The 17931-nt window shown below is 39.5% G+C and overlaps 1 protein-coding gene across 1 annotated transcript; it reads left to right on the forward strand.

Moving 5' to 3' along the window:
* Positions 1–4320: 4320 nt before the first annotated feature.
* Positions 4321–6177, forward strand: LOC115927703. Its single transcript, XM_030993879.1, has one exon. The coding sequence runs from the start codon at positions 4321–4323 to the stop codon at positions 6175–6177; it is 1857 nt and encodes a 618-aa protein (XP_030849739.1).
* The last annotated feature ends 11754 nt before the right edge of the window (positions 6178–17931 follow it).

The raw sequence follows: 17931 nt of genomic DNA on the forward strand, positions 1-17931 counted from the left end.
CCAGATCCGAATTCGAAATTTTGTTTACGCTTTCGAGGTTTGTGTGGATCGCTTGCAGGTAGTCTTTGAATATTTTACAGAAAATTTGACGGAACTTTTGGTGTTCTTGCTGTCCGCAGAATTAATCAAGTCCTGTGATTGATCATCATCAAGAAGTTTAAATCTAGGAAGAGTCTCTTCGTCCATTTTTTGCCTTCTTTGGACATGAAGTTTCGTGCTCTGCAATGAACCGTTAAAAACAAACTTCATTTTTTATAAGATTATACATCGTTTTTTGGGTGCATCGTCTAAAGAACATCAAGTTTCATGATGTCCCCCCCCCCCCAGTCCCACCGTCAGCTCTAACTCTTCGACTTACATTTTTTTTGGTATATTTTCAAATCTTTCAAAGTGCCAAGTTAAGGAAAAGTAAAGAGGAGTAACTTCTCGTACCAGAAAATGGTTATTTGCCATAGATGAAAAGGGGCATTTATGAGAAGGAGATGTTTTTTTTTATTTTTTAAATGGAGGCACATATCATAAGTAAAAGGGGCACTTATTAGAAAAGCAAATGGGTACTTGTGGAAATTTAAGGTGCGCTTATCTGAGTATAAAATTGGTTTTATTAAAAGAGGAAGAGGCATTTTTTACAAATGGAAGGGGGCACATGTCAAAGTAAAATGGGCACTTCTTAGATTTGAATAGAGCAATTATCACAGGCGAAGGGGCACCATATTACTCCGTTAAGTCTTATTTCACAACGCCCCCTATCGTCAGAGTCAGCAGCCTAACATGTTAGCCTATGGAATGTTCCAAACAAAAATCGTTACAAATTCATTTTTTTTTGTTTAAACGAAAAGGACATCCACCCCGACGTACGTTATCCCTAGCTCTTTCATTGGAACCCTCATGTCCCATTGACTTTTGAAAGTTCACCCTCCGTAATTTGATCAAAATAGGTTGCAAGCTCGTCATTGCCTATAATACACATGTGAAACAAGTCGAACTTTGGACTCAGTTTGCCAAGCGATTTTAAGATTATAGGTCAAGCACACGGAGGATAAGAAGCATGAATTATCCTAGATCACTTCTGCTTGGTTCATTTAGTCCATTTCATTCAACCCCCCCCCCCCCACCGTAATTTTTCCATTTAGTTAAACCAAACATTTTGCCGAGGTAAGCAAAAACATGAATATTCATGAACGGTACGTAACGTAACGTATAGTGAATGGGAATGGGCGATGATCCGTCCAGGAGGTAGAGGTCAGTGTTTTATGCTGGCAATGTTCCAGCGAGCGAAAATGAGACAACCGGAGCCATATGTTATGAAAATTGAAACTGGGCACTCTTCGTACCTGAACAGGGCATATGTTATAGATTAAACAGGGCACTTAATGTGAAATGGACATTTATTGCAAAGGAAAATGGGATTTTGTCTTAGAAGAATGGGCACGTGTAAACACGAAGGGGCACTAATCGGAGATGAACAGGGAGAAGGAGCACTTTTGGGGTACTTATAACAAGTGGTGGAGGCACTGTCCACCCCTGCCCCCGGGAGCGCCGCCTCTGTATGTATTCCTCTCTCTATTTTTTCTCTATACTCTAACACCCAACGCACCGAATTCCTCCATCACTGTTTTATGAACATAGGTTATACAACTGTGGAACTAGAAAGGGCCGCAGACTGGTATCTCATCTCAAAGGTCTTCACACACCACACTGCAACCTTTCTGTTTGGGTTGTTCATGTAAGTATTGCTCAACGGTACATGTTCACCCTTTTTCTCTTATTGTCATCTTTATAACAACCGCTATGATGCTAATATTGTTCTGTATTATCATTGTTTATATATAATTTTTCAATTTACCTCAATCTGTAAGTCCTTTTTATATGTTAACATTTCCTTTTTGTTATTTTTTTCTGCAAAATCTTCTCCTTCTGCTTCATTATTTTTCCAAACTGTTTCTTTATTTTGCGAGCTCTTTTTGTCTCTGTCCCAGGTCTCTGTCTCAATTGTTGTTGATTGTCATCCCATTTCCTAGACAGCAAATGCTAAATAACATAATTCATTTTTGATAATTATGTTTCTTTATTTACCTACTATTTGTTCCTATGAGGTTTTCACATGAAGTTCACTTTGTTTCCTATGTCAGGATTTGTGCTTCAATATATATCAAATATTATTAAATATTGTATATAATATTATGTTTAATCACGGAAGAGGTTTACGGTACACCATGTGTAAAGTCCTCGAGGGACTGAGGAAAGTAGATAGAAAATAGAGGTGAGATGGAAGGCGAGAAAGTGGAGGTTAGAAGGAAGAGTATCTTTCGGAAGTGAGTTTAGTCCTGAAAAGGACTGTAAACCAGAAAGTTTGGGCAGGATGAGAGGTTTGAGTAGAAGACTGGATTGAGTTGGAGTAGGCGAGTAGAATTGCAGAGCAGGAGCAGGAGAGTAGACTCGACGTTTCGGACAGGTTGACTGTCCGTCTTCAGGAGTGAGTGTTCGCTAGGCGTGCGGCGGTTCTTATGGCGTGGATGCGGACTTGGGGGAAAGCAATGAGCCGGCGGGCTCGGCAGGTTGGCAGGCAGCTGTCGGTGGTGGCGTGCGATTGCGTGAATTGGCGGGAAACGAGTGGGCGGCGGTTATGCGGACGTCGTGTGGTAGGTGTCGGCGGGGTATCGGGGGGGGGGGGGGGGGTTGTGTCGGTCGTTGAGTGGGTGTATCGATCGGCGGTGAGGATAGCTATTAGTGGTGTCGGTCTGTGTGTGTTGGTCGGCGGTTTCGGCGTTGGCGAGGTTTGAGTAGAAGACTGGATTGAGTTGGAGTAGGCGAGTAGAATTGCAGAGCAGGAGCAGGAGAGTAGACTCGACGTTTCGGACAGGTTGACTGTCCGTCTTCAGGAGTGAGTGTTCGCTAGGCGTGCGGCGGTTCTTATGGCGTGGATGCGGACTTGGGGGAAAGCAATGAGCCGGCGGGCTCGGCAGGTTGGCAGGCAGCTGTCGGTGGTGGCGTGCGATTGCGTGAATTGGCGGGAAACGAGTGGGCGGCGGTTATGCGGACGTCGTGTGGTAGGTGTCGGCGGGGTATCGGGGGGGGGGGGGGGTTGTGTCGGTCGTTGAGTGGGTGTATCGATCGGCGGTGAGGATAGCTATTAGTGGTGTCGGTCTGTGTGTGTTGGTCGGCGGTTTCGGCGTTGGCGTAGGTTGTAGCGAGGTGTGGGCTTGGGCGGTGCTTGTGTGCGTGAAGTGGCTAGTTGAGAACGTGACGGACAGTCAACCTGTCCGAAACGTCGAGTCTACTCTCCTGCTCCTGCTCTGCAATTCTACTCGCCTACTCCAACTCAATCCAGTCTTCTACTCAAACCTCTCATCCTGCCCAAACTTTCTGGTTTACAGTCCTTTTCAGGACTAAACTCACTTCCGAAAGATACTCTTCCTTCTAACCTCCACTTTCTCGCCTTCCATCTCACCTCTATTTTCTATCTACTTTCCTCAGTCCCTCGAGGACTTTACACATGGTGTACCGTAAACCTCTTCCGTGATTATTCATACCACCATGCAAACCTTCAAACATCATCTGATTCAGCTCTACGGGGAGCCTACTCAACTCAGCGTCAGACAACTCCAGCGCGATCTAGTTAAGTCAGCCAAGCTCACCAACCACCTAACCTTCCTCAAACGCTGCCGCGACTCCGACACCATCCCTCTAGGCCTTCAACTCAAATCCGCCGTTGACACCCCCAAAGCCCAGCGCATACTACACCAAGCCAGTATTGACCTTACCCGAGAACGCATCGTACACACACGCCACCAACTCCACGATCTCAACACCGCTACCTCTGCATCTCAGTCCAAGATCAACCAACAACTGAATCCCGATGACCTCAGCAAAGTACAGTCCTTCAACGAACACACCGCCCAACTCGCCTTTCAGACCACCAAACTCAAGCAAATTAGGAAGTTCGACCAATTACGTTCACGCAAGCGGATCCGCACCAACGACCCTCCAACGAATCAACCCATTAAGGACACAGTAGTCAACCTCACTCAACACAGACTCTCCCAAGCCGAACACAAGGTTCTATCCCTAGGACTCAACTTCGCCGTAGCTCCCAAGAAGATACCATTCTCCGACATCGTGCAACAAGTAGAACCCAAGCTCCGTTTCCTCTCCAAAGCTGCTGCCAACGACATCCGACTCAAAATTTCCAACGCTCTCGCCGAAGCTAAACCACCCAAACCCAACCTATCTAAAGAAGAACGATCCGCTATTCAAGACCTCCGCAAGAACCAATCCATCCACATCCTATAAGCAGACAAGGGAAACGCCAGCGTCGTCATGGACCAAGATACATACGAAGATAAGATCTGCGACCTACTCAAAGATAAGGAAACCTACTCCAAACTTAAGAGGGACCCAACCCCGGCCAACGAAAGGAAGATCAACCAACAACTTTTGACCCTACACAGATCCGACGTACTACCCAAGGCACTTTACTTTCAACTCAGATCCTCGTCAGCTAAGTCACCCATCCTCTTCGGACAGCCCAAGATTCATAAGCCGCTTATCCCTCTCCGCCCTATCATCTCTACCCGAGGATCATCCTGCTACAACACTGCACGTCATCTCGCCAACATTCTACAACCACTCGTAGGCCAAACCCAGCACCACGTCACCAACTCTAAGCACTTCATCGACATCCTCTCCAAAACCAAGATCCAGCCATCCGACACACTCGTCAGCTTCGATGTCACCTCTCTATTTACCAACGTTCCTGTAGACCAAGCATGCGACATCATCAAACAACGCCTCATCTCAGACCCAGACCTCGAATCTAGGACCAAGCTCACACCTGACCAGATCCACGACCTCCTTCTCACCTGCCTCCACTCCAACTCTTTCAAGTGGCGCAGCAACTTCTATAAACAACTTCAAGGAGCAACCATGGGATCTCCACTCTCACCAATCATCGCCAACATCTTCATGGAACACCTCGAGCACCAAGCACTCAAGTCCGCCGACAAGTCTCCTTCACTCTGGCTACGCTACGTCGACGACACCTTCGTCATCTGGCCAAACAGCACACCAGACCTCCACCAGTTCCTCGACCACATCAACAACCAACACCCCAGCATTAAGTTCACCATGGAGACCGAACACGACAACTCAATCCCTTTCCTAGACGTACTCATCACTAAGACACCATCAGGATTCCCCGCGCACCAAGTATACCGGAAACCAACCCACACAGACCGCTACCTCAACTTCCGATCTCACCACCATCCATCAGTCCACCAATCAGTCTCCAACTCACTCATCAGACGAGCCCACCAACTTAGTGATAAAGCACATCTCCAGCAAGAACTCAAGCACATCACGCACGCACTTACTTCCATCAACCAGTACCCAAGAAGGAAAATCAACACCCGAACTCCCTACCACAAGACCAACAACATCACCACCGGAACCCAACCTGATACCAAACCCACCGCCACCATCGTACTTCCCTACATCGGCAAGACATCACACCGACTACAACGCATCCTCCGCTCAGCTAACATCCTCGTCAGACACCAATCCAACCACAAGCTTTACTCCACTCTTCACTCTCACAAGGACAAGCACCCATCCAACAAACAACCAGGCATCTACAAGATTTCCTGCAATGGCGGCAAAGTCTACATTGGAGAAACCGGCCGCGATTTCGACACCCGACTAAAAGAACACAAGACCCACCACCGACGCAGCGAATGGGACAAGTCAGCCATCGTCAAGCACGCACAACAAGAGCTCCACCACATTCACTGGGATAAAAGTCACCTCATCACCCCCATCCGACATTGGCACACCCGAAGGATCCGAGAAGCCATCGAGATCCACCAACACAACACCGTACCCCAAGACCCAGGCCTTCACATCAACAGTATCTGGCACCCAATCCTCCCTCACCATCCTACTTCCGACCAATCTTCAACCAACTCCACAACCAACACGCCAACCACCAACACTTCACCAATCCAGCCATCCGTTAGCCCGGACACCACCTACAACCACCCAACCACACCCACTCAACCAAGCACTACACGTTCTCAACTAGCCACTTCACGCACACAAGCACCGCCCACGCCCACACCTCGCTACAACCTACGCCAACGCCGAAACCGCCGACCAACACACACAGACCGACACCACTAATAGCTATCCTCACCGCCGATCGATACACCCACTCAACGACCGACACACCCCCCCCCCCCCCCCCCCCCCCCGCTACCCCGCCGACACCTACCACACGACGTCCGCATAACCGCCGCCCACTCGTTTCCCGCCAATTCACGCAACCGCACGCCACCACCGACAGCTGCCTGCCAACCTGCCGAGCCCGCCGGCTCATTGCTTTCCCCCAAGTCCGCATCCACGCCATAAGAACCGCCGCACGCCTAGCGAACACTCACTCCTGAAGACGGACAGTCAACCTGTCCGAAACGTCGAGTCTACTCTCCTGCTCCTGCTCTGCAATTCTACTCGCCTACTCCAACTCAATCCAGTCTTCTACTCAAACCTCTCATCCTGCCCAAACTTTCTGGTTTACAGTCCTTTTCAGGACTAAACTCACTTCCGAAAGATACTCTTCCTTCTAACCTCCACTTTCTCGCCTTCCATCTCACCTCTATTTTCTATCTACTTTCCTCAGTCCCTCGAGGACTTTACACATGGTGTACCGTAAACCTCTTCCGTGATTATTCATACCACCATGCAAACCTTCAAACATCATCCAATATTATGTTTGTTTTTTACTTTTGTTGTTTTGACGCTATGCCTTTTCCGTATGAGTTATCCTTGAATGCAATTTTAAAGTTTCTGTCTTTAATCACTTCATTGTTTGGCTGTTCGTTGCATCAGTTTGTCCAACTTTCTTTATTACATGATCTCATTCTCTCTACCTTATTTTGTTGCATTTTGGTTCATTTTAATTCTCATTTTTTTCTATTTAACTATTATTCTCAGTCATGCTTCTACTCTTAATCCATATTGTTAATATTACTGCTGATTCTTTCTGTTTTGTATGTTGTACTTGTTTTAATACCCCTCCCATCTTGCTGTCCGTCTGTATATTTCTTTCTTTTGGGGGCGTTCTTAATCTGCATCAGAAGGCGAGGCAGCGATCACGGGGAAGGGGGCACAATGAGTTCTTTCGTAATAAAGTACACTAACAGAGCACCCTTTTACAGAAGAAAAGTTTCCCTTTTTATTTCAGATGAGTGCTGTTTTTTCTTTGTAATAAGTGTCCCTTCCCCTTTTGTATGTGCCTCTATTAAAATGTGAAAGGTGACCCATCTGTAAATCTGCATCTTTTGGATTCTTTAAAATTGGGAAAATTAAAAAACTAATTGACCGACCCACAACTGCAAAATTAACTCATGCCTGTGTATCCTCCCACCTTGATTATTGTAATTCAATTTCGTGTAGCCTTCCTCATTCACACCTGCTTCTACATAAACAAATTCTCCATGGCCAAGCCCCTAAATATCTTTCAGATTTGATTTCCTTACGTTCCTCTAGTTCTTTGAGACGTCTTCGATCATCATCAACCTTGCAGTTAACCCTTGGCCCTCGTACTGTTACAAAAGATAGCGATCGAACCTTTACAGCGAATGCCCCTATCCTTTGGAATAATTTACCAGCGCATATTCATAATACTAATTCTCTTGACCAGTTTAAGTCCTTGCTGAAAACACACCTTTTTAATATGAATGATATCCTGCAGTTGTGAGTCGGTCGAAGGAGGGGCACACCATCGTATTCCTTGTTTGTTTGTTTGATCTTAATATGTTTGACCCTATGTTTTGATCTCATTTATGTTTTATTATTATATATGCATGATTCATTGAATGAAGAACATATTTATAATTTGTGTGTTTATAATAAGCTTTAGATAGTATTAAGCGCCTAATAAATGTTGTGGTTTATTATAATTAGTATTACTTTGACAAATTAAGCTTTTCTTTCTTATGAATTCCCCTTTTCCCTAAGTACAAGCAATCATATTTATTTATGATAAGTACCCCTTTTCACATTTGAATGATTGACTTGAAAGTTTTTTGAGAACATTCCATGATCGCAGTTATGCATCTGAGCTGACATGGATTAAAATAATAACCATGCACGTCTTTAAAAACAAATATATGCAAATTGTCCAAAAGACCATGTCACGTTGTAACACGTTCATAGTACGTCCGTCGCGTTTTGAGGTCAGTGTCACTCCGTCTAATTGCAGTTCTAGAGCACCCTTTCCGTCCAAACCAGTCCGAGCCCGTCCATGAAAGTATTAAACAGATCATAAACAGTTGTTACTCCGTTCATTCCGTTATCACACAGTTAGAAGTAGTTTGGTGTGATGGAGGCTTTAGCTTTCTAATTATTGCTCTCTGATAAGTCTCCCTTTTCCCCACTGTCATGTAAAGAATCATATATATTTTTAAACAATGTGAAAAGCTTTGTGTATCATAGCAGGTTTCATATTTCTACCATCACAATGAAGGCAGTAGAGCTGCAATGCCCCGAATTCATGATAACGAACGGTTCTATATTCAGAAATATAACCGCGCTCGTTTCCAACGCTTTTTAAAGGTAAAGACCGAGAGTGGTAATATTGCGGTTCAAGGGGTTTGGGTGCGAAATATATATTGTTTAAATATTGCCTTGGGAGGTTTAGATAGCAATACTTTAACCTAAATTTGCAAAAAAAGCAGAAGAATATGCCCAAACGTTCAATGTTGAAGAGCATTTGCGATATCTATCCAGGCCGGATCGACATGACATTATTTACCAAATATATTAATAAGTAGGCGGAATCCCAGCAGAATATGTATCATCACGTATTGGTCAAAACATATTCTTTCACATGATCGGTAAGAAGAGCTTCCATTTCTTTTTTGTTTAGAGGGGGCGTTTCCAAAACACGTCTATATCTTTAAATGTCCCTTCTCCAGATAAGTCATTTTAATGAGTGTGCCCTTTACAACATTCTGTTTGTCCCTATAAACTACCGTGACATATTATACTTAACTGCTTAAATGGCGTCTTCGAACCTCTTTTCCTTTATAAACTACGCCCTTTTGAACGTCATAGACTATGAATGTAATCAAGTGCCCTATGTTTAAGAATATAACAGTTTAGACAATGAAGGAGTTTTCAAAGTCAATGTAATTGCATTTTCATTTACAAAATATATCCTTCATGTTAAAAAAATAACATGAACTATCATACGCGCTGTGACAAAAATATGTTTATCAAGCCTCATCTACCACGAAACAATATATTTGTCAAAGCCTCTCTAACACCGTAACACATGCCCCTCATTCAAAACAACTGAGAGCTTTTTTCGTTTTGAACTTTCCCCAACACTTTGTTGTTCATCTCTCATTAAGTAGATGTAATATATCGGAGGTCTTATCATGTAATTTCATATTGTTATGGTGCCCCCCCTTGAAAGACGTTCCGTCGCCCTTATTTTCGTTTCCGTTTTCAAATTCTCTGTATTTGTTCATATTCCTAAAATCACATAATAATTCTTTGATCTCTTCTGTCTATTATGTCCGTCAGGTGCCTCTCCTGCTCATGATGCATGTATATGTTGTCGGAGTGTTCTCGATTATGTTAAATCTTAACAAGTTGCATTTTTTATATATTTTTGTTAATATTGTTACATAAACATACTTCTTAAGTACTTCTTAAACAAAATTAATCTGTAAGTAAATTTGTGGCGTAGCTAATTCGGGCGACTGGTGTACGTACATGTCAACACATCGTATACTGAAACATTACAAAAGAGAGAGACAGACAGACAGAGAGAGGGAGGGATGGAGGGGGAATTGAAAGAGAGAGAGAGAGAGAGAGACAAAGCGAGAGAAAGAGAGAGTGTAAATAAGGAGGAGGATAAGAAGAAGAACAAGTTGGAGAACCTTCCCTATCCTCCCCTATTCGATGCCTTTGTTAAGTGGGTATTCCACCTTGATAATAAGTTGGTTTTGAAAGAAACAGACAAATGAGATAAACAGGTCAGTGATAGTTAAAGCAGAAACCGATGAAAAATAAGAAAATGTGCATTTATGATAGTGCAAACAAACAAACAGAAACTGGCAACTCTGTGCCGTATTTTGCGAGCTTCCCTCCCATTTGCTCTGTGCTTAAAACATTCAAATACTACTACTACTACTACTAATAATAGGTTCTTGTAATGTATAGCGCTCCAGACCTGTCTGTCACACTTGACCCTCCTAGTGCTCCACAATCATTTTCAATCATACATTTACCCTAAATATAAGTACTGCAAATACGGTTTTATACAAATCTGTTCCGTCATGAATAACTAAACAAATGAAACTTTATGACATTTTTCTGTACAGAGCAAATTGGAAAGGGGCTCGCGAGATACGTCGCGGTGTTGCAAATGTGTGTTTCACTAATGCAACTTCAACATTTCATAACTTTAGTATTTTTGCTCGAAATTTGTTTTTTCTCAATTTTCTGTTTTTGTTTTAAACCAACTTAATATCAGGATGGACTTTTAACTTGCATTTTATCCACCTAGTAAGAGTGGTGTGAGTCCCCCAATGGAGCCAGTATTAGTGCCTAGTTCCATGTGATGCTACTGAAGTAAGTCCCTGTATTTCCTTATGATGAAAGCTTATAATAACAAGGGATCTGTGTACACTACCGGTTATCTTATTGAAATAAGAGATTAGAAAATATTATCGATAATAAATTTCTTGATGTATTTATATTTGTAACTATTGTTTTTTTTTCTTTTCAGAATGAGGTAATTATGGTTTATGTGGTTATGCCTAAATTATATGTTGAGCTTATCATAACGCCTGGCTGGAATGCTCCCCAGGAAGTGGAAATTGTGCACACAGTGTCTGTGGGCAATTATTGAATCCAATGACCGGAGTAATAATAAATCTGTAAAGCGCTTTAGAGACATCATATATGTATTAAGCACTATATAAAAGCGGAATTATTATTATTATATCACTTGTCTTCTTCTACAGGATGGTACAGTGAATCCTATTTGGTATCACGTTCCTTACATCGGTTAAATTGTATTGATGACTACACACCACCGGTTAAGCTGACATGTACCATGCCTTATTCCTGACATACATCACTATGCTCGTTGACGGATCTCATACGTAATTTCTTACATTGTTTAAGTCACACTAATGACTAGGCACAATACAGTCAATCGGATATACGTCACTATGTTTAAGGAAATGACTGTTACTGCACAATCGAAAAAAAAATTCTTCTGCGCAGTTTTATGAATGAAAAATAGGTTTGGCTAAGCGCGCAATAACACATGCTTTAACATAAATTATAAAGCGACTCCTGAAATTGTTGAATATTTTTGGTGATGTTGTTCATTACTACACATTCATAAACCCTAAACAATTATACCTTGTTGATCTCAATGTGTTTTGCACGGTTATTAAATTATTATTGAGGCCGCATACAAAGATTTTGCTAAAACACTAATATAACAAAAAGTATCAAAATATCAATATCGTAATATTTAAGTCAATGTTACACTTTTGTCTTACATCTTAAGTTGTTTTTAGTGCATATTTAAATTCTTCCTGTGATTTGCCATCATAATACGTACTGTATATGTAAGGAGATAGAGGCCTTTTAGCTTAAAAGTGCACAACAGGCTAGCTGCACCGTGTAACGCGAACGGGGTTAACTCATGGCACACAATCCAAGAGATTTAGATAGTATCATTTGTTTTAAGTTTGAATTCATTAAAGTGCAATCACTTTCACGAGCGTTTTCTTAGTAATTCTTTCCCCTAAACTTCAAAGTTCTTCTTGCATAAGGATATAGAAACAATAATGTAAATATGATGAATGTTCTCGCTAAATTAGGTGTAATGATAATCAGTTATGCATTGAACACAAATATAGGATTGTGGAACAAAATATGATTTATAATTCATTGATAATATAGGCGCACCGGAGCTACTGTAGGAAAACTACAATTTAAGAAAACCTTTAGGGATATGTTTATTGAGGTAATGAATATATGTGATACAAACAATTGGAATATTCGAGCCGCTTGAGCTCACCTCTTTTTTCGCCGGCTGTGTAATAATATGAAAAAGAAGGAAATATTAACAAAACGTACGATTAACCAAAATGTAATAATTAAACTAGTGTTCAATGTGTTCAAACGGGTTTTTAGAAATAAGCAGATTTTTTTAAACCCGTTCTATTAGAAATTGCCAAAGAAATATCTACAACAACGCCCATGGAAAATATAAGAATACTATAATAAACTTGAGATCTATTTCATTATAATTTGTTATTATTATTATTATAGTACCATCACAGAAACATTGTGAATAGTGGTAGTAGCAGTTTGAAGGAGTTGCAATTGAAGCAGTAAAAGAAAACAAGAATAATATCAATGATAATGAAAATGATTATGATAATAATAATGAAAAGAAGGAAAAGAAGATGAAGAATCAGAATAAGAAGAAGAAGAAAAACAGAAGAACAAATCGTAGTCGCGGTAGTAATGAAATGTCTAATTTATTGTTCTATTAGTTGAGCGAAATATTTCAGTTGATTTATGTACTTCTGTTTAGTTCTTGCCAAGTAGGAAACTCCTCGAACGGAAATAATGTTTATTTTGCCTTGTATTATATTTTTCATGTATATACAATTTGTGATCAATCAGTGTATTCTCATACTTCTATAAGTACGGAACTTACTGCCAGTATTCCAAATCACTGTTAAACTTTGGACAATTCAGCAACACTTGTTGCCGTAATGATGTACATTATATTAATGATTGCTAGTTATATTTGTATAATAGGTGTGTATTTACGCATGTAAATGTTACACGAACCTATAATACATTATCAAACTGTTTATTGTTCATGTTTGGCAGGATTTTTTTCTTTTCGGAAGGCGTCTTCCTTCTTAATGTTAAAAACAGACAGTATAATGGACAGTGAAATGTCTATTGAGGTAATGAATATGCGTGATACAAACATTAGGAATGTTCGAGTCGCCTTAGTGTAATAATAGACAAAAAGAAGGGACAAATTACAAAACGAACGATTAGCCTAAATGTAATAATTGTAATAGTGTTCAATCTGTTCGAACGTGCCCTGGAAATAAGCAGATTTGGTTAAAACCGTTCTTTTATAGGTGCCAAAGAATTATCTACAACTGTAACAATATACGAATTCTATGATAAGGACAATTTGAGATTTATGTCATCATAATTTATCATGAATACTATAGTACCATTACAGAAGCATTGTGAATATTGATAGTTCCAGTTGTATGAGTTGCAATATAAAGCAGTAGAAGAAGAATTAAAATACCAATGATAATGATTATGATAATAATAATGAAAGTAGGGAGAAGAAGATACAGAAGAAGAAAAAGGAAGAAAGAAAAAAGTTCGTAGCAGCGGTAGTAAAGAATTGTCTCATTTACCACTTACATAGAGAGATTTATTGTTCTTAAGGTAAGAGCAATATGTTAGTTTATTTGTCTCATTATGTTTAGTTCTTGCCAAGTAGGATACTCCTGGAACAGAAAAAAAATGTATTTTTTGCCTTATATTATAATTAATCATGTATATAACATTTTGGATCATACATTGTATTCTCATATTTCTATAAGTATGGAACTTACTGCCAGTACTCCAAATCACTGTTAAGCTTTGAACAATTCAGCAACACTTGTTGCCGTAATGATGTACATTAGATATATGATTGCTATATATATTCATAACATAAGTGTGTGTAAACGCCTGTATATTATACATGAATCTATAGTCAATTAATGAACAAAAACATTCTTGCAAGTTTTATGTTAACATTATCAAACAGCTTATTATCCATGTTTGACAAATACACATATTTTTGGAGGGCGTCTTCGTTCTTCATGTTAAAAACAGACAGTATAATGGACAGTTAAATGAGCAGTACAAACAGTATGATGAACAGTTTATATAATAATAATAATAATAGTTCGTCCTTATAAAGCGCATTTCAGGACCGCAGGCCCTCTCAATGCGCTTTACAGATATATATTAAATGTAATTGATATGATTGTGCTAACTTTATAGTGGATTGTGACGACAACATTGCACTATATTTATGAAATACACCCTTGAAGAGTTTAAGAATGCATACACGTTTTTGTTTTCGTTTTTGAAATAATTTTGGACAACTGCATTGTAAATACGTTTATGCGTCTGTATATTCTATTAAAAATACAAATACCCGCAGATGATTAAATGTCTTGTTCCTCACTCTATACCTTGTATGTGTCTAATTGGTTTGAGAGACGAATGCAAGAAAGAATGATAATTTCGTTGTCATGGATGTGTAGCTCAAATCTACACTAGGGAAAACTGTAGGTTATACAAGTCTAGCAGGTGATTTCTCTCTCTAAACTAGAAATTCAGATGGATGAATCTACTTTATAGAATTGAAATTATTTTTATAACAAAATCAATTGAATTTATATACAAAATAGAAACATGCAAAGTCAAAGAATACAATTTGAAAACAATTCAATCTTCTTGTAATTATATTAGGTTTAACTTCGTTTTATAAACGAAATCCACGATCAAAATGGTGGAACCAATTCTCAAGAAAAGTAATGCATTGTATTGGATTCTGCTATAATAAAAGTGGATTCAACTCCAGAACGACGTTGACCTTCATATTAATCGTATCAAGTTACCCATTATATATAATTGATACCACATTTAGTCTCGTCAACTCACGTTACTAAAGCTTTCTTCTACCCTAGAAGAGGGGGAAGAGCCATGGTTATATCATTCAGCCATGATTCCAAACGATTTATCTACTATGGTAATGTGAGTACCAGTATTTCATCGTGATCTTGCGTAATATTAATATCTGTATGGGGATAATGACACCTATCGTAATTACAACCCAACATCAAAGTGATTACATGGGGCCATGCATGCCATAAAACAAGACGGCAGGTAATGAATGCACGTGGGTTGATGCATCCACGGTTATTATAATCTACTGATAATTGGCTGTCTGATATGAGCAATGAAGGCCTATCACAACCTAACGATCAATATATGAATATATGGGTCTACACTATGGCACTTGTGTCGTGTATGCGTCCTAAAAAGGGGGATGGAACAAATATTGCAAAGACATAAAGATACAATGCATTAGTAAACATGGGTTTTATTATAACTCTACGACAATTAAAACTTAAATGACATATATCTTAACAAAATGATATAATTATGAACATTTAGTTATCAGGTTATGGCAAGTGATCAGTCTGGTACTTGATTCCCGAAATTGTGATACAAGCAAACATGAATGTTATCACAGACGTCCAAAGAATTGATGACTCTTTCATTATGAAGAGATAATATGTTCTAGCGCCACCTTGTGACTAATTTCGTGATAAACCACATGATAAACTAAGCAGTTGATACCCAGAAGCCAACGCGTATTTCGTATCGTCCCTAAGATATCACAGCTATTGACATTTGAGAGATATAAATTAGCCGCATCGGTTATGTCACTGTGATATAGTAGTGGAGCAAAACTTAATATTGACAATAACAACGCTTCAATGCAATTGGTTACTATGCCTACCAATATCTACTCATTTATTGTTTTTATCCGAATACACTTGAACGTCTTTAAATGAAATAGGCCTAATTTTCCTAAATCTAACATAATTTTGTATTTACAAAACAAATCATCAATAGCACTATATACGGAATGCATTAATAAAACTATTTCTTGTGAAAAAAATTCATTTTATTGTGATATATTACTATAATGATATCACAACAAAATGTTCTTTCACTAATGCGTTCGTAAATAGTGATACTGATATATGACACGGTTAACGCACTGGTCTAAAACCATGTTGATGTCTTATTTTGTTTATACATTTACAGAAAGGTTATAAGAGCACGATTTAAAGGTTAATCAAGTTATGAATAACCAATTTGTCCCACTTAAGAATATTTTTCATTATGAAGTAATTATTATTTTGCATCAAATTTGCGATCCTATGATACAGTTGATCTGGCTAAATAATTTGGTAATTAAATAATTCGCTCATCTTTAGATCTGCAACTGCTTATTTTCATAACATTTTGACCCCTCGTCACCCCAGATAAGTCGGAGGTCAAGTGCTCTGACGTCACTACATCCAACCAAAGGTTGACATACTAATCCAATTTGAATGAAATATACTCTGCCAATATTTTTTATGCTTGAAGAATGTTAACTGATTAAAAAAGTGAATAAAGTTTAATTTATCTTTGCATGAAAACTGAGATTAAAAAAATATTATAATTTAGTGCAATGGTAAAGGAGAATACGATAGAAATATGTATAAATTATTTAAATGCTAAATTTCAGATTTGGTGAGCAACCTATACGGAAAAATGATAAATTAAATGCTCATAAAATAATATACTTAGGCAAAACTATTGTAGTAAGGACTACATTACAAGTCAAACCAAAAAGACAAACTGATACCACATGAATATTCTATCTTGATTCATAATACAATGCTATAATAAAGATAAATCAATCGTTATTAGTTCATTCGTTCCAATATTTGTCTTCTAAAAACTTATTTCTTCTCTACTTTCTCGTAATATTTCGACCCCTCGTCTACTTTGAGGTCACCTGCTGTGACGTCACGATCACCAACCAATCGGGAGTTCAACTGACATACACCCGTGCCAATATTAAACGAGACACACTCGTCCAAATTGTTGCACTCTGACCCGCACTTGACCGAGGTCATATCAGGTTTGACCTTGATCACGTGGTTCTTCAGACATCGTCCGGTGTGGACCAGTTTGAAGAGCGAGTTCTTTCGCTGCTCTATGGTTGTAAGTGGAGGCTTCGTGGTCACGTGATCCACCACCGAGTCATGGTTTGTGAAAGGGTTGGCATCGACACAAGAACACGAAAAAACAGCTTTAGCATTGCTTTGCACAACAGTAGAGAGCATTACAAAGTATCTAATTGTTAACGTTATATCCCATCGTCGTCCAGGTTTATGACTGGTTCTTAACAAAAGAGCCTGTGCGTGAGATTTACGCGAAAGCATTCAAGCAACGCACCGGGCGAGAAGGGCATGTTCACAGTTTGGGGGCCGTTGTGATCACCACGTCATTGTTTAGCACCAAATTGGTCGGTACCAGCAACCTTCATTGAAAACTTGGCCTGTATGACGTCTCACTTCGTTACTCTTTTGTCAAGCATATGTTAATGATTGCGAGATAAAACAAGGGACACGGCGCATTCCTTTATCAATATACCTCAGTCACACCGCCACAACCGACTTCACACCAACGCCAAACCGATCGATTCCTTGCCAGTTGCTGTAATCTTTTGTTCGGTCTTGTCGGTCTGATGTCGGTTTCGTTGATGTGACTGCAATGGCGGCACTTACATAATACTGCCTCGTGTCAGAAAGTATATTATACTTTCTGACACGAGGCAGTATGGACCCACGACTAACAAAATATATGCACATAAATTTAACCACATATTTTAGAGTATATGACTATGATTAGCATATTCAAATTTGTTGTCATAGCCACTTGGTAGAGTAATAGCCGTGGGATCAGTATCTATTTTTGATATGATTCCTTAGGGCGTTGGATTTATTTTTATGCTGAAACTATACACAGTTAGAACGGTGTTTAAAATATCACTGTTTAAAATAATGTTGTTTAAAAACGTAAACAACGTTGTTCAAAATCGAAAAATCAGTGCTCGATTTGCTTAAACAACTATGTATTGAAAAACAAAAAGATTTAGTTAAACAGAGTTGTTTAAAAAGTCCCGGGGGAAAAATGACGAGATAGATTTAACCAATCATGACTTCGCGTTGA

This window comes from Strongylocentrotus purpuratus, unplaced genomic scaffold (genome assembly GCF_000002235.5).
Source record: "Strongylocentrotus purpuratus isolate Spur 01 unplaced genomic scaffold, Spur_5.0 spur5_scaffold_20, whole genome shotgun sequence".
Classification (NCBI taxonomy): domain Eukaryota; kingdom Metazoa; phylum Echinodermata; class Echinoidea; order Camarodonta; family Strongylocentrotidae; genus Strongylocentrotus; species Strongylocentrotus purpuratus.